We start from the raw sequence: 22500 nt of genomic DNA on the forward strand, positions 1-22500 counted from the left end.
AAGAGGGAGGGAGGGAGGGAGAGAGAGAGAGAGAACATTCCTCCAGCCAGTTGGTTGCCAATGTTCGTTTTATGGCTGAAACCTCCCTCCCTCCATCCATCCATCCATCCTCGGGGCTGAGCAGGAGCCAATCAGCTCTGCCGGGTTTCCATCGGCCCGCCCGGAGTTCAGCGCCAGACGCCGGAACACGCCATCGCCATCGATCACGGCGGCCAGCGGAGGAACGCAGGTCGGTTCTCCAGGACGCTCGTACAGTCCCACAGGACATAAAACGGCACACCCACCCACCATTAATATGGAGCCCACATCTTTAAAAGACTCGGCCCAGAAATATTAAAGAACAGGTGGTGGTTAATGGAGAGGAAGGGGGGGCTGTACCTGCCGGTTCCTCCGTGCTGCTCACCGCTGCTGTTGGGTTCACCACCGGGATTTCTGAAACGCAGAAGCAATAAAACAAAAGAGTGAAACCCGCGCTTGTCTAGATCAGGACCTGTTGGGTCTGGATCTGGATCTGAAGGTCTGAACCCCGTAAGGTCTGGACCCTGTTAGGTATGAACCCTGTTAGGCCTCAACCCCGTTGGATCTGGACCTCGTAAGGTCTCAACCCCGTTTGGTCTGAACTGTGTTAGGTCTGAACCCCGTTAGGTCTGGACCCCATTGGATCTGGACCCCATAAGGTCTGAATCCGTTAGGTCTGAATCCTGTTTGGTCTGGACCCCGTTGGATCTGGACCCCATATGGTCTGAACCCTGTCAGGTCTGAACTCTGTCAGGTCTGAACCCTGTTAGGTGTGAACGCTGTTCCTGTAGGTTTGAACCCTGTTAGGACTGAACCCTGTCAGATCTGAACCCTGTCAGGTATGGACCCCGTTGGATCTGGACCCTCTATGGTCTAAACTCTGTTAGGTCTCAACCCCGTCAGGTCTGAACCGCTTTAGGTCTGAACCCTGTTACTGTAGGTCTGGACCCCGTTTGGTCTGAAACCTGTTAGGTCTGGACCCCGTTGGTTCTGGACCCCGTATGGTCTGAACCCAGTGAGGTCTAAACCCGTCAGGTCTGAAGCCTGTCAAGTCTAAACTCTGTTAGGTCTGAACGCTGCTACTGTAGGTCTGGACCCTGTTGGATCTGAACCCCGTTATGTCTGAACTCTATTAGGTCTGGACCCCATATGGTCTGAACCCTGTTTGGTCTTAAACCTGTCAGGTCTGAACCCTGTCAGGTCTGAACCCCGTTGGATCTGGACCCCATATGGTCTGAACCCTGTTAGGTCTAAACCCCGTCAGGTCTGAACCCTGTTAGGTCGGAACCCTGTCAGGTATGGACACCGTTGGATCTGGACCCTCTATGGTCTAAACTCTGTTAGGTCTCAACCCCGTCAGGTCTGAACCGCTTTAGGTCTGAACCCTGTTACTGTAGGTCTGGACCCCGTTAGGTCTGGACCCCGTATGGTCTAAACCCAGTGAGGTCTAAACCCCGTCAGGTCTGAAGCCTGTCAAGTCTAAACTCTGTTAGGTCTGAACGCTGTTACTGTAGGTCTGGACCCTGTTGAGTCTGAGCCCTGTTATGTCTGAACTCTGTTAGGTCTGGACCCCATATGGTCTGAACCCTGTTTGGTCTAAAACCTGTCAGGTCTGAACCCTGTCAGGTCTGAACCCCGTTAGGACTGAACTCTGTTACTGTTGATCTGGAGCCTGTTAGGTTTTAACCCCTTTAGGTCTGAACCCTGTTAAGTATAACCCCGTTGGATCTGGACCCCGTGTGGTCTGAACTCTGTTAGGTCTGAACCCTGTCCGGTCGGAACACTGTTAGGTCTGAACCCTGTTACTGTAGGTCTGGACCCCCTTAGGTCTGAACCGCATTAGGTCTAAACCCTGTTAGGTCTGGACCCCGTCTGGTCTGAACCCTGTTATGTCTGGATCCTGTTTGTTCTGGACCCAACTGGATCTGGACCCCGTAAGGTCTATACTCTGTTTGATCTGAACCCCATCAGGTCTGAACCTTGTTAGTTCTGGACCCCATTGGATCCGGACCCGTTATGCGGTTTTGGCAGCACGCTCGCATGCAGCTGCACATGTGTGGGCAAACTAATGAGGTATGCGTGTCTGGAATTAGTGGAAACAACTTTGGGGGGAAGGCCATGGCAAGGGTGTGCATACAAACAGTAATACAGAGATACGACCGCGGGACAATACTGAGGAGGGGGGAGGGGACAGCAGGTTCCAAACTAGGGTACTGGGACCCCTCAGACAGCCCTGGTTTAGGACTCTAGAGGTACATCCAGCAGCACCCTTCTTACGTGAGAAGGACAAAGGTAGAAGAAGTACTCTCATCTGACCCTGGGGAAATAGCCTTATGCTAACGGTAAGTTCTCCATTCAGTGTTCTTCTCATGGAAGCTCATTGAAGAATTTGATGTTAAATGTATTAAAGTGTCAAAAGTAAAATTACTCATGTTCCATTCTGAACCCTTTTAACCACTGTTAAAGTATCACTGTAAGTATTTATTACTAAACTACTGGAAAACTCACAGTATTCTTTTAACCTGAAGATTATTTGTTGACAATTGTGAGTCAACCTGAGTGATTGGCATCAGAATATTTCAAATTGATCCAGTATTGAGAGAAAAGCGTCAGCTGACCAAGCTGTAATACGTAGTACAATAGGCCAAACACGAACAAGTTCTTTGGCGATGTGATTGCTCCATTGCAGTCGGCTGGACACCCATTGTACAAAAGAAACAGTACAGTACAGAAAGAGGAACAGCGCATCCCAAAAGGACATAAATAGAGCTCAGGAACCAGTCTGGCCAATAAAGATCAACAGCATAAAACATCCAAAACATTACAACATCAAAAAGGCGCAATGCTGCAAAAACACTGTGAGGCAAGGGCTGAAATACAGTACGTCTCAATGTGTCCACAAACCATGTGTTTTACTACTTAAGGCACTAATAACCTTGTGAAGCATTCTGTTCTACATTTAGGCATTTTAGCCGTCCATTCAGCGCCTCCTCAGACTGTCCAAGGTGCTCCTGGCCGCTCAGGGCCTCTAGGAATTCCTCGCTTGTGGAATTCCTTGCGGACTTCTCCGCCCGTCGCTCTGCGCCACTTTCCAATACAAATGCAAATCCAAACAACCAACAGGCTCCTTGATCCAAACACAAACAGCCCCAGTGGATCGACGGCTTAGCATCTAATCAGAGGATTTGCCTTTGATTGGGCGGATTGGGGCGGGAGGGTTTGAAACCCGGGCGCTGGGGGTGGAGATGTTCAGAGGGGGAATCAGGGATCCTGCCAAGAGGAAACAAAGACACGGGGCTCGCCGCGAGGAAACACGAGAGTGGAGTAGACGCAGCCTTCTCATAGGAAAACTGTTACACCAGTTGAAGCCAGTTTCAGCGGCTGTTCTATCTGCACATTTGCATTCTGGGATATGTTTACTGACGCAAAAATTCTTTAAAATCGCTTTGAGGCCGTTCCATTTCGATTCAAAGCAGTGGTCACAGGCCAATCAGGAACCACAATTATGGTACATATTAGTCTAATCTATGAGTTTGCGTTTAAGATTTGACATTGTCAATGAGAAGGATGGGTCATCTCCCAAATAGGAGCCTTTCTGTGTGGAGTTTGCATGTTCTCCCCGTGCTCACATGGGGTTTCCTCCACCTAACGTCAGTAAGGACCCCCACCAAAAACATGCACACATCATGGTCTGACCAGCAATGGACACTCGTCACCAGGTCCCCGGGCGCGTCGACAAATGCTGCCCACTACTCCTGACTGCCCCCCCGGAGGAAGGACAAGCCAGGATGGGTTAAATGCAGAGGCCTCATTTCACCGGCACCATCCAAAGCATGTGCATGTGTGTGTGTGTGTGTGTGTGTATGTGTTGTAGTGTGATGTGTTGTGTGATAATTAAAGATTCTTCTTCTGAGGAAAAAGCAAGAGCAAACCATCCTGCTGGGTGTTGAAGCCAATGTGGAAGAGTTTTAAACTGCAGTTCAGTTAACGGCCACTGGAAGTGTCTGTCGAGTGAGGAGAAACCTCTTACGAGACATACACTTTAGACTTTAGAGTTACAATATCTAAGTTTACTTCTTCTAAGTGTCTGGGTTGCGATTATTTTAATTATTGCTCAATAAAGAAGATATTTAGGCTTGAAGAGGGTGATATTCACAGCGTGGCTGCCCAGATGGGGCTACAAATCAACCCTTCAGGAACCAACGGGTGGCCGACGTCCATTTTTCATACAGTGTCTGGGGCGACTCCAACACATCCAGTGGATCAGTGAGGGACGGACACATGGCTGCAACAAGAGCGGCACCTTCTGCAGCCTCGGACACGGAGACGGTCCAACACGCCTTCACGCGAACGCACAAGAAGATAGACGCGTACACTCTGGCTGACAACTGGTATACTTGTTTGAGACGTTGTCCTTTTCTTAAACCTTGTTTTTTCTAAACATCTTCCATCTTTTGTTCTCTGCTAGAAAAACCCAAATTTCCCCTGAGATTAAACAATGAACCATCGTACGATATTTGGATGAAAGAGAAATTCAGAACAGGGTCACTGCAGTCGTCCTAATTAGGCGCTTAATGGGATTGTTGTGTGAGATGGGGGTCACAAGGGACCATAAGGGGGGAGGGCAACGGGGGCCAGCTGACACACACACACACACACACACACACACACACACACACACACACACACACACACACACACACAGCCTCCTGGTTCACATTGGATGGTTTCTGCAGGTGTTGCGACGTGGTGAGGGTCGTTCTCTCCTCTCTGCCCCCTCCACCATCTGCTCCGAGCCACAACACAACACCATGTGGCCCGACCTGGCACAGCTTGGCCCGGCCTGGCACAGCTTGGCCCGGCCTGGCACAGCTGGGCCCGGCCTGGCACAGCTTGGCACAGCCTGGCACAGCTTGGCACGGCCTGCCTGGCACGGTATGAAGCGGCCCCGGCCGGCCCAAACAGCCTGGCACACAGTGTGGTGGCGATCTGCCCTCTGCTTAACATGCCTGCACTGCTAGCATTTATAACACACATGTAAACACACTCACATACACGCCCAGCATGTAGAACGCTCCACATCTTGCCCTAGAACTCAAAGGGCACTTGCACACAAACACCAAACTGAACTTTTCAAGCAAAAATACATGGTTGGTGCAAGAAATGACCAAAGAGATCAGGTCTGGTCTATGCTGGCAGCACAACAGACCCTCTGTCGGTGATTGGTTCAAATATCACATGGTTTGTTGCATCATGGCTGATCAGCCTGGGAAGTGGGAAGTACTATACTCTGGCAGCATTTACAATACATTTCAACTAGCAAGATGGAGTTTCTATTGAGTTTACTAAGACTCCTGTCCGGGACATGTTGGTCAGTGTTTCTTCTGTAAAGGTCTTTCACTGTACCCTTTCCCGTTGACCTGTTAACATGGAGCAGGGTTCATGGGTGCTCATACAAGAGACTACAACTTTTTTTACTTCTCTCAAAAAGTTTCAGGTCCAAAGTCCCAGACAGCTATGACCTGAGGAAGTTCATTAAACTGCAGTGCAGCTAATGGCCACTAGATGCCGCTTCTGAAAACTCCTGATGCAGTGGAAGTCAATGGAAAAAGAAGAACCTTCTCACGAGAAATATAGGGTCATATATTTTTCCACAAGAAAGAGTCTCAGATCTAAGTTGACTTCTTCTAACCGGGGTAAATCATGACTATGACGTAGAGTGGTCATACTCGGCATGACCCCTAACCCTAACACTATACACACACCGGGTCAGAAACGGAGCATCAGTGGTGAAATAAGCTAAGATAACAGCCTGAGTTTGGGATGAAACGCTGTTTTGGGAATAAACTCCTGGAGTAGAAGACGTCTTCAGGGAGACGTCAACTCATGCCAAGTCTTGGCGCCAAAACCGTGGGTGCCTGCCGATACCGTGGGAGCTTATTCCAAAACTTTAAGCTGACAAATCCCAGACATGACCAACGGGGCTGAAATTGGAGTCAAGATCTCAAATGAAAACTATTGCAGTGGATGCACTTGTTGGACTTTTTGGACATTTTGACATTTTTGCTTCAAGGAAGGAAATAGAAAATGAACTAATTGCATCGCTATGTATTTGTCTTGTATGTCTTTTATTTGTCGTGTATGTATTTGGGGATGGTAGCTCAGGCGGTAGAGCTGGTGGTCTAGTGATCTAAAGGTTGCTGGTTGGATCCCAGGCTCCTCCTGCTAGCATGCTGTAGTGTCCTTGAGCAAGACACTTAACCCCTAATTGCTCCTGATGGCTGCGTCCGTCGGTGATTGAACAATTGTAAGTCGCTTTGGATAAAAGCGTCTGCTAAATGAAATGTAATGTCTCCTTAATGTTCGATCGTACATAAAAGATCGAGAGTCTGAGCTCACGTGGAGTCAGGTCTGAGACAGGACGGACTACATTCTTCTGACTCGGCACACTGTTCTCCTGATTTACTGAGCTTGGTGTTTTCGGAGTTCTTGGTTTTAACGGGAACCTCCGTTTGGAGCAGAACCCAGTGCCTGAACGACGACGTCAGGAGAATTCAGCAGAAAGAGAAGAAACAGACCATGATAAACAGCCGAGGTTCAGGTAAAATGTCCTCTGAGAAGCTGGGAAATATCATTTTAACATCAGACCGCAGTGTGTGTGTGTGTGTGCGCGCGTGTGTGTGTGTGTGTGACAGTTTGGGGGATGGGGGGTGTCATTGCACTATGAGGGGAGGGAGAATGAAGCCATCCCTCACTGCCTGTAACCATGGCAACACAAATACAAACACACGTTAAGCTGAGGTGGATACAGTAGCCAGAGGAAGAGTGTGTGTGTGTGTGTGTGTGTGTGTGTGTGTGTGTGTGTGTGTGTGTGTGTGTGTGTGTGTGAAAACTGGATAGGTGCTTCTCTGTAATATGAATTAACTGTACTCTATAAATACTCTTAGACCCACGACAGGGCTGAACACACCTGCTGGGAGTGTTATACAGGCTTGTGTGTGTGTGTGTGTGTGTGTGTGTGTGTGTGTGTGTGTGTGTGTGTGTGTGTGTGTGTGTGCGTGTGTGCATGTGTGCGTGTGTGTGTGTGTGTGTGTGTGTGTCGGGGGGGGACGTGCACGTGCACTCACTGATGCAGGGCGCGACGGGTGAGCGGCTCTGCTGGTAGCCCTTGGCACAGCGGTTGCAGGTGATGCCCGTCACCCCGTCCTTGCAGGGACACTGTCCCGTGGTCTGGTTGCACGTCTTACCGGCTGCTCCCACCGGGTGGCAGTCACACCCTGGGGGGGGGTGGGGGGGGGATAGAAGAGGATACAAAAAGGACAGAAAATGAAAAGGTTTAAGACAAACAAAGATGACACACATTTTAGCAATAGTTTACAAAATGCAACGTTATTACATAATGATTTGTTTCTGGAATGATTGAGTTGTTACAATTAATAATATAATATAAAAGTATTTTTGATTTGTGAAACCTTAACTTTTCAGGTTTTCTCAACTTGAAATGCACAGGATCCGAGGATCTGTAGGTCTGAGGTTCTAAGGGTCTGGAGATCTGAGGGTCTGAGGGTCTGAGGGTCCGAGGGTCTGAAGGTCTGAAGGTCTGAGGGTCTGAGGTTCTAAGGGTCTGGGGATCTCGGGGTCTCAGGGTCTGAGGGTCCGAGGGTCTGGGGATGTGAGGGTCTGAGGATCTGTAGGTCTGAGGGTCTGAGGGTCTAAGGGTCTGAATGTCTGGGGATCTCAGGGTCTCGGGGTCTGAGGTTCTAAGGGTCTGAAGGTCCAGCAGCTGTTGCTAGACATGTGAGTCAAAAAGTCTGTTTGTCTGGAAGTGTGTGAAGGAGGTCGGGGGGGGGGGGGGGGGGGGGGACTGGTCTGGTCTCTGATCTCTAACACACATGTACTCCCCCACACCTCCGCCGTTTGAACCCGGCACCGAGGAGGACGTAAATCTGACGCCCCGGCCTCCACGCCAAATCACCAGCACCTGACCCGCCTGCTGGCCCCGCCGGCCCTGTCTGCCACGCTTCTGGCCCGGGGATCCCCAGACCAAGGGAACCCGATAGGTCAGATGCCGAAGTAGTTACGGTCTAAGAGCCCAGTCACACCAGGAATTTGTGCTGCCAAATTCCTTTGCTAAGTCCTCGTGAAGTAGGCGACATCGGTGCTAAACTACAGCACTATGCCAACTAGAAACTACTCTAAAGTCAAACAGCAACAGAACAGGTCATTGGTCTCACATCTCATTATTAACCATGAGGTGTTTATTTTGTTGGTATTTGGAACTTTGTTGGAGGATTTGGAAAAGCTTACGTACTATCTTGCCCTTTTTCCGACTCCCCAGCAGACCTTCAGAGGTCCACTCCATGAGCTCACGTGTCAAAGTTCCCAAAAGTTGAATGCGTTAGGACTTCACTGCATGTAATCTGCTGCTTTCTCCTGTATTAAGTTTTTATTGTTGTGTTGTGTCAATGTATGACACCACAATTTTCTTTTTCTTTCTGCTGACATTCGTCTTGGCCACGTCTGGGGTGGCGGTCGCTCCAGAGGTAGAGTGGTCCACTGGCAACTGGAGGGTGGGTGGTTCCATCCTTGGTCCTCCCGGGTACGCTGCCGAGGTGTCCTTGGTAAGACACCTAACCCCTAAGAGCTCCGGACGAGCTTGTCGTCTCCTTGCATGGCCGACACTGCCGGCCCTTCATGGCCATTTGAGTGGCCATAGTGGCTAGAAAAGCACTTTATGGATGCAGTCCATTTACTATTTTAATCTCAATGGGACGTTCCTGGTCAAATAAAGGTTCAATAATAATGAAAAATGGCTGATGTAGTGTAGTGTAGCGTGTTGTTGGTTATGTTAAATGGATGTCACTCTGGATAAGGTTCTGATCAATGCACTTCATGGACACGTGCACACGTTCTCCGCTGGTCCACCGTGCTGCTGCCTTGTGTGTCCAACTTCCATCAAGTTCAAAAAGGTTGAACCCTACACAAAACTGTGCAACGATTAACTTTCGTGTCAGCAACTCTAACGATCGTGACGATGACATTGAGCTGGATTTGGTGCAAAACTGGGCCAAAACCGGGGTCCGGTCGAGTGAGGGTCGGCGTACGATGGGGATGATTCAGGGTTGAGCCTCGCGTCAGAGGCCACATCAGCCAAAGGTTTGGGGCTTTGGAGCCTGTCTTTGTTCCTGATGCACTGTGACGACCACGTGACCTCCACAAACCATAAAAACCTCCTGGTCCCAAATTCCAAGTGGTTTTGGGACAGAAAGGGTCAATTTAAGACTTGTTGGTATTTCTGGAGGTTTGTGGTTCAGAAGCCGCTTTAGAAGATCCAGAGATGAACGGAAAAACAAAACTTACCCCAACCGTCACCATCCATCCGTCCCTCAAAGTGAATCCTCCATAAAACCCCAATAATCCAAACGTATTTCATTATTCAGACCCGTGTCAAGGTTCTATGGGTAACTCAACTCGCTTCCCCAAATGAATCCTACGGGGAATCGAGTAGATCTTTCACCCCGTACTGCGAAAACAACCCAAGCTTTTTGAGGAGGGAGGCCCCGTCTGGCCCCCGGAGCATCTGGTCCCCGGATCCGTCTGCAGGAGGTCTGGGGCCGTTCTGTCATGCCTGCCCAGACATGCGAGCTGAGTGTCAAACAAGCGGCTTCCTGGCTGAGCCGACGCCTGGGAGAGATAATCGCCGTGGAGACGAGGAGAAACCAAACGTCGCGGTCCGAGCTCAACTGGAAGTATTTAGAGTGGAGTTGCGCTTCGGAGATCAGGGTTGACACTTGGGGATCAATCCCTTTAAAACAAACTTGTCAAGACGTCAGATTTTATTGCGGACCTCCAGATTGTTCCGTAAACAACAGTGTTACGGTGACAACTCAAACCTTCCACTGCAGAGCGCACGCTGAGGCTTCTTGCTCGGTAAAAGATCTGTCTGTCAGTAACTTGCTCTTAAATGTAGTTTTACTTAAGCATCCCAAGTAAAAGTACTTGTTATATCCAGTCTATAATACTTCATAAAGTTCTATTGCAGCTTGGATCCTGGTGATAATCTACAATAAGACACAGGAGGAGGATTCGTGCCGTAGTAAATGACAAGGAAGTAGTTTGATAGATCCTGTTCCTGATGGTTTTGGCTTTATGTTAAAGAAATATTAAATATTAAATAAATGAAATACATCCAAAATAAATATAAATCGTCATGAAACATTTTTTAAAATAGATATTTTAAATGCATTAGAGTAAAAAGTATAGAGATTCGCTTTGATATGTAGTGATAGTAAAAGTCCAAAGTCTCCAAAACAGAATATACTGAAGTATAGACACTAGAACAATGCACTTGAGTAGTGTAATGAAGTACTTGTACTTAGTTTGTTTCCACCAGTGGTAACCAGCCATCCGCCTGCCAGCTGTAGATGGGGTGTGTGTGTGTGTGTGTGTGTGTGTGTGTGTGTGTGTGTGTGTGTGTGTGTGTGTGAGGGGGGGGGGGGGGTTCTCTCCTCTTTATGAAGTTTTATGTTCGCTGCTCGCCCGTTAAGACGACGTAAAACGCTGCTCAGATCTCGACGACTTTTTAAGCCTGGAGCAACCCCTGCTCAGTGTGTGTGTGTGTGTGTGTGTGTGTGTGTGTGTGTGTGTGTGTGTACGTGCGTGTGTGTGTGTGTGTTTCAGTATCTGTGTTTTTCTGTGTTTAAATCCTTTGTGTGAAATGTTTTGTGTTATTACTGTGTTATTACCATGTGTGCATATAAATAATTGGAAAGGGCCCTATAATTATAACTATATCTATAACTATAACTATAATGATAACTATAACTATATAAATATATATATCTATAACTATAACTATAACGATAACTATAACTATATATATATATCTATAACTATAACGATAACTATAACTATAACTATATATATATCTATAACTATAACGATAACTATAACTATATATATATCTATAACTATAACGATAACTATAACTATATATATATCTATAACTACAACGATAACTTTACCTATATCTATAACTATAACTATATATATAACTATAACTACATCTATAACTATATCAATAACTATAACAATATCTATAACTATAACAATAACTATAACTATCACTATATCTATAACTATAACGATAACTATGACTATATCTATAACTATAACTATATCTATAACTATATCAATAACTATAACAATATAACAACAATAATAATAATAATAATAATAATAATAATAATAATAATAATACATATTATTATTATTATTATTACTATTATAATTACTATTATTATTACTATTATTATTATTATTATTACTAGTATTATTATTAGTATTATTATTAGTATTATTATTATAATTATTACACTGCACGGCCGCCTTTCGTCTTGGCCAGGTCTCAGAAAAAGGAGATTCTCAACGGGACTTTCCGGCCCAAATAAAAAGGTTAAGGAGGCACTCCCCCTCTGGATGGATCCGTCCCTCCTCCTGCTCGTCGTCATCTCACTAACTTTAATTTCCGTCACATCTGGAGCCTCAGAGGGTGATAAACATTTTACCACCCGATCGCTGAGCTGCGATTAAAACCCATCACCACCTCCCAGGGACACCGGGGGAGAGAGTGTGTGTGTGAGCCTGTGTGTTGTACATGTGTGTGTGTGTGTGTGTGTGTGTGTGTGTGTGTGTGTGTGTGTGTGTGTGTGTGTGTGTGTGTGTGTGGTGCATGTGTGTGTGTGTTGTGCATGTGTGTGTGTGTGTGTGTGTGTGTGTTGTGGTGTTGTGCATGTGTGTGTGTTACGTGTGTTGGGCATGTGTGTGTGTGTTGTGCATATGTGTGTGTGTTGTGCATGTGTGTGTTGTGCATGCGTGTGTGTGTGTGTGTGTGTGTGTGTGTGTGTGTGTGTGTGTGTGTGTGTGTGTGTGTGTTGCACATGTGCCAAGCACTTCCAGGCTTTTGGGGAGGTTAATAACAAAGAGAAGACTCTTGTGTTATGGCAGTTGCATTATGGGTAGTTATGGCTGCGTCTGCAGACCAGAAGTGACACTTTGCCGCCTCAACCAGTTTTGTCCAACGTCTGGGTCGTGACCCACAGGTGGGTCGCAGGAGATTTTGAACGGTCGCAAAATCAAGCTGAGATATTTGTTCCTTGGCGCCGGCTGCTTTGTATTTAAATTGACCCATGAGATGTAGGCCAGGCTGAGTTTAGCGAAACTGCTAGAATACCCAGTAGGTTGTTAATATTGGTGAAATATGGTATACGAGAAATAAAATAACGAGATAAACTGCAGCTGAATGCAGTTATTAGGCCTCCGTATACTGCATGTAAGATATGTAAATACCGCCTTCAGTAACACACTCCTAAACCGAACCCCAGAGACGCCGCCCGCAGGGACCCGGAGCTCCTTCCAACTCCATCCTCCAAATATAGAACCACAACCGCCGGGTCCCATAAAAACCCCAAAAAGCAACTTCACGGTTTTGCTCCGTTTTCTGGAAGGCGTCCACGGACTCGGAGCGCGGACAGAAAGGACACTTTCCCCGCTGTGGATTTACATATTTGTCCAGGGGAGCGGGAGGCGCCCGTGGCATTGGGCTTGAAACATTCCGAGGGCCCGGGGACATTCCTTCCATGAGTACGGAGTGAATCCACTCGTGTGTCATGTGGCCTGTGGTGGTGCGAGGGAGCCGGGGCCTTCCGCTTTATTTACTCCTCAAGATGCGGAGCGTCCTTCCAGCTCCTCCGCGCTGACACACGTCACAAAAGCACATTATGTTTTGTGTCAAGGTTGTAAATATAGTCATAAATAACCATGTTTCCATACGGAGCTCGCACCGCGCCGGGGCCGTCCGCTGCCGTATCTTTCCAACCGCAGCTTTCTACTTCTCTTTCTCTCATAAGACAATGTTGCTCACATTTATATTTATGTGATTATTATTGTCATAACATTTTCTCCCTCCCTGTTGCCGTGGCGTGAAGCGCCTCTTTTCCCCCACGTTCTCCAGCCTGATTCCCCGATGAACGAGGTGTTGCGGAGGTTAAGGGGTAGGGTTATGCAAATGATCCGTTTGAAGGATATCGAACAGAAAAACAAAACAACATATTTGTGGATTTCTCGATGTCAACACATGTAAATTAACATCACATTACAGGGGAAACAAGAAGGAAACGACACTTTTGTATTTCACGGGGTCAGAGCAGGTCTTCCCAAACCCGGGTGTGCCCTCGTGGTCCTCAGAGGAATTTGAGGAAGTAAAATGATTGTTTTTTTTTAATCATCACAAATTTTTTTGGGAGTGGATTTGCACTTCATCAGTTTAAGTTCATTACTAATCCGCACTTATAAAGTGTGCCCTGAAACATTTTGGGACCCGCTGCATCGGATCCCTGAGGCCCCTCGCGGCCCCCCCGGGGACTCACCCTTGCAGGCCCTGCGGTGGCTGATGGGCCGGGCCAGGTCACGGTAGTAGCCCTCCTTGCAGTAGTGGCAGTGGCGTCCGGCCGTGTTGTGGCGGCAGTTCATGCACACGCCGCCGCTCTTCCTCCCGGACAGTTTGTACAGCTCCATGTTGAAGCGACAGCGCCGCGCGTGCAGGTTGCAGTTACAGGCTGAAAGGGAGGAAGAGGAAGAGGAAGGGGAAGTCAGCACGGAGTGGGAACGCGTGACTCGGGACGCCGGGGAAACGGCAACGCCGCCAACTGAAAGGTTTATTCCAGGGATATTAAACACTGCGTTCCAAACTTTCCCAGAAGTATTTGCACAATTCAAAACATGCCAGAAAAACAGATTCCAGTGATAGATTGCATCAAGTTCACGTTGGGTTCGCGCCCCCTTATGAGGAAAGGGAAGGTTTTATACGCATTTAACAGCAGAGCAAAGAAGAATAAAAGCAGATAAATAAAAAAAAGCTCTGAGCTGAAGACATAAAACACAGGTGTTGATTTAAAACAGGCCTGCATTCTGAAACATGGAGGACTTGAACCCAAGTCCACGTTGGTCATGAGGACCTGAAGCAGAAGCCAGGAGCTGGAGTCTGAGACTCATCACACGGGAATGACTCAAAGGAACATCTGGATTGGTCGGTTTTGGCGGCTTCACCCTCACGCCTCCCGAGGTTAAAAGTCTTAAGAAGAGGGGCAGGAGGATTCGCCGCGATGCCTTCGGGGCGCCGGGCGGGGGACGGGTACGGACGGGTGTATAATTCACGCCGCGGACTCATCAATCACGCGTGATATTTCCAGGGCGCTCATTTAATCCGTTTCATAATTCATGATTTTTGGCTCTTTTTTCCGAGTCTACAGGTATTAATCACCGGGAGAAAGGACGGAGAAGTTCCTTTCATGAATCACTGATGAGCACAGGCTCCTGAAACCTCACACGAGTCTCATCGGTTCAGAGGAGGGAACGGGCGGAGCTCGATGAAGCCTGGGAAGATGGATGACAAGAGCGGGGTTGGCTCTGCGTCTTCCAGCCATAACGCAGGCGGCTCCTTCATACCGCTACCCATCATGCACCTGGGCCTCTTCTGATGCACTCCTTTATGCTCCCCTGTCTCATCACCATGATAGTGCCCTGGTTCTACACTGACGTGGGTGGAGAACAACGGACCCAGCGGTGCTGAACTGCTCCAGCTTCACGGTCCAGGTTTGTCATTGAGTCACGACCCAAACTTAACTCAAGACTGATTTCACGAAAATGAATCCACAACAAAAAATCGATTAAATAGAAATCGATTCAATGACAGAAACTCCTTTCCTGAGCTTCGAAAACACCGTTTTTATCAAATACAGCACCACCCAAAGAGGCCTCGTGAGGACAACTTCACCACCACGCCGGCGCTCTGCTTCAAACGGAGCCATGGCCCCATTGTGGACCAGGACCCACCAGTTGAGAACTACTGTTCTAATCCTCGCCGCCCATGCATCTGAGGTAAAGTAAGGAACTGCCGCCCACACACACACACACACACACACACACACACACACACACACACACACACATACACACACACACACACACACACACACACACACACACACACACACACACACACACACACACACACACACACACACGGGCAGCAGCTCAGGCAGTAGAGCAGGTCGTCTAGTGATCGCGACAGTTCGATCCCCGGCTGGTAATGTGCTGAAGTGTCCTTAAGCAAAAAACCTCCCAGCTGCGTCGCCACGTGGGTGTCGGCCCACTGCTCCCAGCTACGTCAGATACTAGGATGGGTATATGCAAGGAACTTATTTCCCCACAGGGATTAATGAAGTATACATGAATGTTATCACATACAGAGTTATAGTTATACAGATTGTAGTTATTACATACAGAGTCCTTAATAGGAGATGGCACAAAAACCCAGAAAGTCAGAAAATGTCATGGGACATTATGGGCTATCATGGGCTTTCATGAGGTATCATGGGGTATCAGCAGAAACCCAAGACTTTCACTACCTGCATTGGAAAAGAAAGACGGGTGTCTTGCCATCTGTAGGTGGATAGGTTTCCATGGTGACCAGGTATGGTGGATGTTCCTCCCAGTTCTCAACTTTTTTTTGGGGCGTGTTCCTCTTCTTGCAAGATTTTTAAGACGCGTAGCCCTTGACACAACGCAGCAATATTTTATTTATTGCTTCTACTTCCCCTCGAACCACTTTTCCATGGTACAACACTCCTGTTCTGACATATTTCCTTTTTTAATATTCCCCCGTGCCAACAACCCCTCCACCTAACCTCCGTCCCCAGGCCACAAACCCCCGGCCCTCTGTGTGCGTCCTTGGTGACTGTTGCTACGTCCAGCAAACAGCGCCGGGAACGAGGATAAGGAATGAGCCACTGAACTCGCCCAAACCACCGGCAACCTCAGAAGACGGATGTGGTTAAGTGTGGTTGTCTTTCGGGGTACACATACCCCCAAAATCACAGCCACCCATTTAGTCTTGACAATCGTTCGAATACATGAAACCATCACCGAGCGACAAAAATAGAGCTGACCTCAAAAAGCCAAATCTACCAGCAGCATCGCCCCTAGTGTTGTTATGGGCACCAATAAAATAAATATTAAATATAAATACAGATGGACGTACTGAACAGATCAGTCAATACTGATACAATACTACATTGAGCGAGTGGGTCGAAGGTCTACAGTGTTTTTAGAGTCTAACTCAACTTTATCAAGGTTATTACAGGTTGTGTAGCATGTGCAGCGATACGATGGCACGAGGACCCGATAGGACCTCAAAGCAGAAGGAGCTGGTCCCGGAGCTGCCCGTCACGGACCCCCGTGTTCTAAACTCTGCTCCGTGTTTGCTTCTTGCGTTTCAGACGTGTCGTGGAGTCGTTCCAAAAAAACCCCCAAAAAAACAAAAACGAAACTTTTCTTTACGGCGCCTGGTTCCGGATCAAAAGCTCCGCGGTCGCCGATCGGGGCCGGGACGTAAACACGCTCGGAGCCGTGAGACCCGAGACGTCAACAGAACGGAACGAGCGGGAATTAGCGGGGCCGCGCCCGCGGAGGGTTTACCAGCGACACACACGCACGGATCAGGAAAACCAGATTCCTCTATTAAACGAGTGTTTAGAGCACGACAGGCCACAGCAACCAAGCTAAACAAAGACAGACGGACACACGGGAGTGTGTGAGTGAGTGTGTGTGTGTGTGTGTATGTGTGTGAGTGTGTGTATGTGTGTGTGTGAGTGTGTGAGTGTGTGTGTATATATGTGTGTGTGTGTGTGTGTGTGTATGTGTGTGTGTGTGTGTGTGTGTGTGTGTGTGTGTGTGTGTGTGTGTGTGTGTGTGTGTGTGTTTGGGGGTGTTTCAGACAATGTTCCAAACTGTTGCGTGTTTTGTGACTAATCCTCAGTTTGGTTTGTTTGAAATAAAACAAACTTATTATTTAACAAATGTGTGTTTGTGTGTGTGTGTGTGTGTGTGTGTGTGTGCATTTTCTTCTTGTGTGTGTGCATTTTATTAACATGACGATGTCTGTATATGTGTGTGTCTTTGTAAGTGTGTGTGTGTATATGTATTTTTGCGCAATTCAGAATTGTATGTGTTTTTCTGTGTCTATGTGTGTGAGTGTGTGACTATATGTGTGTGTGTGCATATCCGTGTGTGTGAGTCTTTGTGTTTCTAAGTGGGTGAGTGTGTGCCTATATGTATGTGTGTATGACTCTGTCTGTTTCTATGTGTATGCCTATGTGTGTGTCTAAATGTGTGTCTGTGTGTTCCTATCCAGTATGTATGTGTAGTGTATGTCTGTGTATGTGTGTGTCTATGTGTGTATTTGTATGCATGCATGTGTGTATCTATGAGTATTTGTGTGTGTATACCTATATGTGTGTGTGTTTATGTAGGTCTTGTCTAGGTATTTGTGTATGTATGTGTGCGTGCCTATATGTATGTGTGAGCAGTCATTGATCCATAATGTGATACATCTGAACTTGCATTAAGTGGGGTAAGAATGCAGAAACACAACTTAATGTTGGTGTGTTGGTTCTTTCAACAGCTTTGCTTGTTTTTCTTATTTCTTTTTGTGTGTGTGTGGATCTATGTGTGTTTCTATGTGTGTGTGTATGTGTGTGTGTGTGTGTGTGTGTGTGTGTGTGTGTGTGTGTGTGTGTGTGCGTGTGCCTACGTATGCATCAGCAGTAACCCTCCGTCCCGCTTGCTCTGAACTGCGTCCAAGGTCGGATCGTCCATTAAACGCTGCAGAACGATCTGCTCAGTGTCAAGTGCGCGCTCATCACCATCCATCACGGAATTACCCTTAATAGCAGCACACTCCACCCGCTCCACCCGCTTCACGCCCAAACACACACTCCAACCAGGCAAACTTCAAGGGCAGATGGGTAATAAAATCGGGAAATGAGAGCGGTGACTGAGAGGAGGTGGAATTCGGCGGATCGACCTGCGAGCAGGGAGAAAGGTGGAAAAAACCCGGAGCACATTCCCAGACGGTTTTCCAACTCCACCTGGTTGTCGACCGGGATTCCCGCCGCCACGGGGCGTCCGCCGGCGTCGTCCGCTCCAATTTCAGACTTTTCGAGACCCTTGGTGACGCCACCTCAATTTGAAATTCTAGATCTGGTTTGCAGTTCAATCGACGGCTGATTCCGGCGTGATCTGGTTTCCCTCCGCTGGATCATCCACGTCGCGGCATCGAGGTTGATCTGGTCGGCCTGGTCACCAACCGACGCCTCAGCCCTCTGGGCGGAATGAGAACACATCCTGGTATTTTAAGGCTGTTCTGGGCATATTCCCAAAAAAAAAAGTCCAGAGCAGTGGAGATGAACTTCCTCTGTTCAGGGCACCCTCTCCTGCCCTACATGGCTCCCAACGAACGCGTCGCTGGTACGGTCGGTACTCTGTGTGATCTCTCGTGGACCGGTGACCCCTGAAAAAGATTAAACCTCTGACCCCCAAAGCCTGCACGGGCGGAGGGAGATTTAAGCACCTCTCTGCTGTGTGTGCGTGTGTTGGCGTGAGCAGACCAGAGGTGGTTTCAGAGTCTTTCATCTTCGGGGAGGTCTGCAGCCACCGGAACGACAGAAATCTTCCAAAACAAAACGGTCAGTTGCCGTCAACACGGTGACAACAACATGGTCACTATTTGTCTAGACTACTGGGTCCCTTTGTGGGGGAAGATCTTTGAGGAACGAAAAAAAAAACAAAACGAGGGCCGCTCACTCCATTCGGGAGCCGGGGCGAAGGGGCTTCCGGAGGGTCAGAACCCACGGCCTTGGCGGATGAGATCAGAATAGGAATGAAGTTGCGTGGGCCTGCGCGGTTCCTTTGGACTGGGGTGGTCATCCCTATCTTTTGGAGAGAAGTCTGCGGGGCGTGTTCAGACGATCACAGAATCACAATCCCTTTGTCCGCCTGGGAAGGCGTTCACCAAGCAGCTGGGAAGGAGACAAGGAACAAGGCAGATGTTGACCTTGCTGTGGCACAGTGGACCAGCTTCTCACCCTCTCTCAGACGGTGGCATGGGTGTGGGCGTTCACTAGTCGACATGTATTTGTAGATCTGGAGAAGTGCTCCCACAGGGGTTCTGTGCTAAGTGCTGCTGAGGTATTGGGGACCGAGGCCACGCCTGCATACCATTGGATCCTTGTCTCACTACATTTCTACTATTGGCAGATGAGATGCTAACTCCGAGACCACGGTTCTCTCCAGTAAAAGTACGACTTGGTTGCTTCAGGCCGGGGAGGGAGAAATGAACTCAAGAGGAGAAGTTCAGCGTTGTGCAGCATCGGCAGTAATGTGGGGGAAGAGAGACAGGGGTCATAAGGAAAAGCTCTAAATTGAATTCCTGATACGTGATCCCTACCCTCACCTCCTGTCATAAGCTTCAGGGGGTGAAACAAGAAGATGGCAGATTCACTCTCTGTGACAGGGTGAGGGACTCAGTGATCCAGGTGGGACTCAGAGATCCAGGAGGAGATCACCAGTAGAGCCAGTGCTGCTCCACATTGAGAGGGGCCAGCTGAGGTGGTCCAGCTGGTGAGGATGCCCCCTGGGTGCCTCCCTTTGGAGGTGCACCAAGCACGTCCGTCTAGGAGGAGACCCTGTGTTTGTGCAAACACTATTATGAGAGTAATTCTGTAACTGTCTAGTATGTGTGTGTGTGTGTGTGTGTGTGTGTGTGTGTGTGTGTGTGTGTGTGTGTGTGTGCGCGCATGTGAACACTTAAACAGTCTGTCCAATTTTTTCCAAGAGGAATTTGACAAAGAGCATACCAGCCCTGGTGGGGGCCGCGTGTGTGTGTGTGTGCGCGTGTGTGCTCGCGCGCGTGTGTGTGTGTGTGCGTGAGTATGTGTGCGTGTGTGTGTGTGCGTGCGTGTGTGCGTGCATGTGTGTGTGGGTGCGTGTGCGTTCCTGCGTGCATGTGTGTGTGGGTGCGTGTGCGTGCCTCCGTGTGTGCATGTGTGTGTGCGTGCATGTGTGTGTGCGTGCGTGCCTGTGTGCATGTGCATGCGCATGTGTGTGTGCGTATGTGTGCATGTGTGTGTGTGTGTGTGCGTGCGTGCATGTGCGTGCATGTGTGTGTGTGTGTGTGTGTGTGTCTGTGTGTGTGTGTGTGTGTATGTGTGTTGGTATGATCAAACGTCTCAAACACACACACAGCTGTGAGCACTTGTGTCCATTTACACCTTGGTTGGACCTGCGCTGTGTAAGGCCCTAATGAAGCGACGCCCACATTCCTTCCAGTGTAAATAAAAGGTGAGTGCACGCAGGACAAAGAACAGACGTCCAGAATTCACTTTAAGTCGCCACTTTCATCCGGTTTTTTAGCCGCTAGAAGCTCCACATGGTCCGTTACGACCGGCGGCTCCGTGCCACGACAAGCGACTTCTGAAGAGCATCAGGAAATAAACCTTCACGAAATGTGCAGCTGACGAACATCTGACTCCACCTGAGGAGGAGGAGGAGGAGGAAGAGGAGGAGGCGTCCTGCACGCTTGGTTTCTCTCCACACGCCACCGCTGTTGTGTTTGGCGTTCCACGTCCACTCGGTTCCACTCGGTTCCACTCTCCTACCGTTTCAGGGCAATGGAGGGGGAAATCGGCGTGCAGTACCCGTCACGACCACCGGGGGCTTGCCCGCACGGAAACACAGCGGGCGTTTAAGGTTGTGTTGGAGCTGTTTCCCGGCCATTATCTGACCTCTAAGAGATGACCTCTACAAGGAGGAAGTGGGGAGAGAGGGAGCGATGACGAGTTGGATCAGGTCAGTTAGTAATATTAATATAGTAATATTTCCGTTTACTGTACGACAAGAGCAGAATTATTTTGCGGTCGGCGGTCAGCGTCCACAGTATGACATCACAGTGACATCAATGAATTGAAGGTAAATCAATGTGGAGGTAAAATACAGAACTCGACAGGGGCTGCCACAGCCTCTCAGAGCAAGGCACTGGTCAGAGCAGCAGGTCAGAAGCAGTCAAATACAAGCAACTGGTGTGTGTGTGTGTGTGTGTGTGTGTGTGTGTGTGTGTGTGTGTGTGTGTGTGTGTGTGTGTGTGTGTGTGTGCGTCTTGCAGCTGCCCAGGGCTCTTGGAATGTTTATGGGCTTGTTTTGATGAGCTTTCATACATATTCTCTCTCTCAAACACACACATACACACACACACGCACACACACACACACACAGTGTTCTGGTATTAAAAATCAATAAATCAGTAATACAATCGAGATTAAACTTTAAATAAAACACCTCCTCTCTCTGTCCTTCAGCTTCCTGTTTAGTTTATCGTTGCGTATTGCGTTGCCAACCCCTTCCTGTCAGTCACGCACTCCTTGCATCTCTCCTCTCCAATGCTGTGTTCCACTGTCATCCGTGCACGACGCCTTTTTTGGCCTCTCACACAGTCAGGTGAGGAAGTGACGGCTACATTCTCATTTTCCTTTCATCTGAATGCAAAACAGTGAAAGTCACCGCTTGTCAATGCACATAAACCGTTACACTAACGAGAAGATGCAAACATCTACAATAATTTAACAATTAAATAAACCAGAAAGATGAACCTAAAGATGAACAGTTAAGATTTTGTAATGAAGAATAAACCTTATGGTAAATATTAAATATAGACCTATAGATTTGCAGAAAAATATTTATAATATATTCAAAGAGGCAGTAAATTGGCACAGTAAGTACAGTAAACCTAGACGTTAACTCGAAGTTACGGAAAATTCCCAATATACAATTTCCCCAAAAAGCTATTATCATTATTAACAATTATAATAAAGAACAAAAATAAATAAAGAATAGAAAAAAAAAAACCCTAGAATAAGTAGTAAACATGGCTGATGTTATGTAAAATATAAAGTCTTCGGTGTTTATGTAAACACACTGTCAACTTCCTGGTGGAAGCTACAGCGGAAAATACTGAAGATACACTGCAACACACACACACACACACACACACACATGCACACACACACACACACGCACACAGACAAGCACTCACACACACGGGCACACACACTCACACACACGCGCACACACACACACACACACACACACACACACCGACACACACACACTTCGTTGCTCTTTTCAACTACAAGAGACCCCTTAAAAAACACAGTCTCTCCCCCTCTCTCCCCCTCTCTCCCTCTCTCTCCCTCTCTTTTTACTTGAGTGACTCACTCTCTCCTCCTCTATTTAATACTCTCACTGCTTATCTCCCCCGCCTGCTTTCCCCCTAAACTGCCCTAATTACCCCCCACACACCCCGCCCCCTCCCTTCCCCCCGCCCTCGGTGTGGTGTTATAGGGGTGAGTTTAACCAGATTAAGCTGGACGGTTGCCAGGTTGGAGGGTGGCCAGGTTTGAGGGGGGTTGTTGGCGGACAGTTTGGATTCTTCGCTCCGTTCCACCTCGTCTCCAGCGCAGAAAAACACCGGCGATCACTCCATCCCTCCATCTCTCTCTTTCATCCCTTTCTTTCCGAAGTGGAGAACAT

The 22500-nt window shown here is 48.1% G+C and overlaps 1 protein-coding gene across 1 annotated transcript in view; it reads right to left on the reverse strand.

Moving 5' to 3' along the window:
* ntn2 (netrin 2) overlaps nucleotides 1–22500 on the reverse strand; it is a 67096-nt gene that overhangs the window by 12380 nt on the left and 32216 nt on the right. Inside the window, exons 4-6 of the mRNA XM_080021786.1 lie at nucleotides 13446–13634; nucleotides 7146–7295; nucleotides 379–432 (exon numbers count right to left, since the gene is read on the reverse strand). Of these exons, the coding sequence (XP_079877912.1) occupies nucleotides 379–432; nucleotides 7146–7295; nucleotides 13446–13634 (393 nt within the window). The remainder of the gene's footprint in view (nucleotides 1–378; nucleotides 433–7145; nucleotides 7296–13445; nucleotides 13635–22500) is intronic.

Source organism: Zeus faber (genome assembly GCF_960531495.2).
Source record: "Zeus faber genome assembly, chromosome: 20".
NCBI classification, from domain to species: Eukaryota; Metazoa; Chordata; class Actinopteri; order Zeiformes; family Zeidae; genus Zeus; species Zeus faber.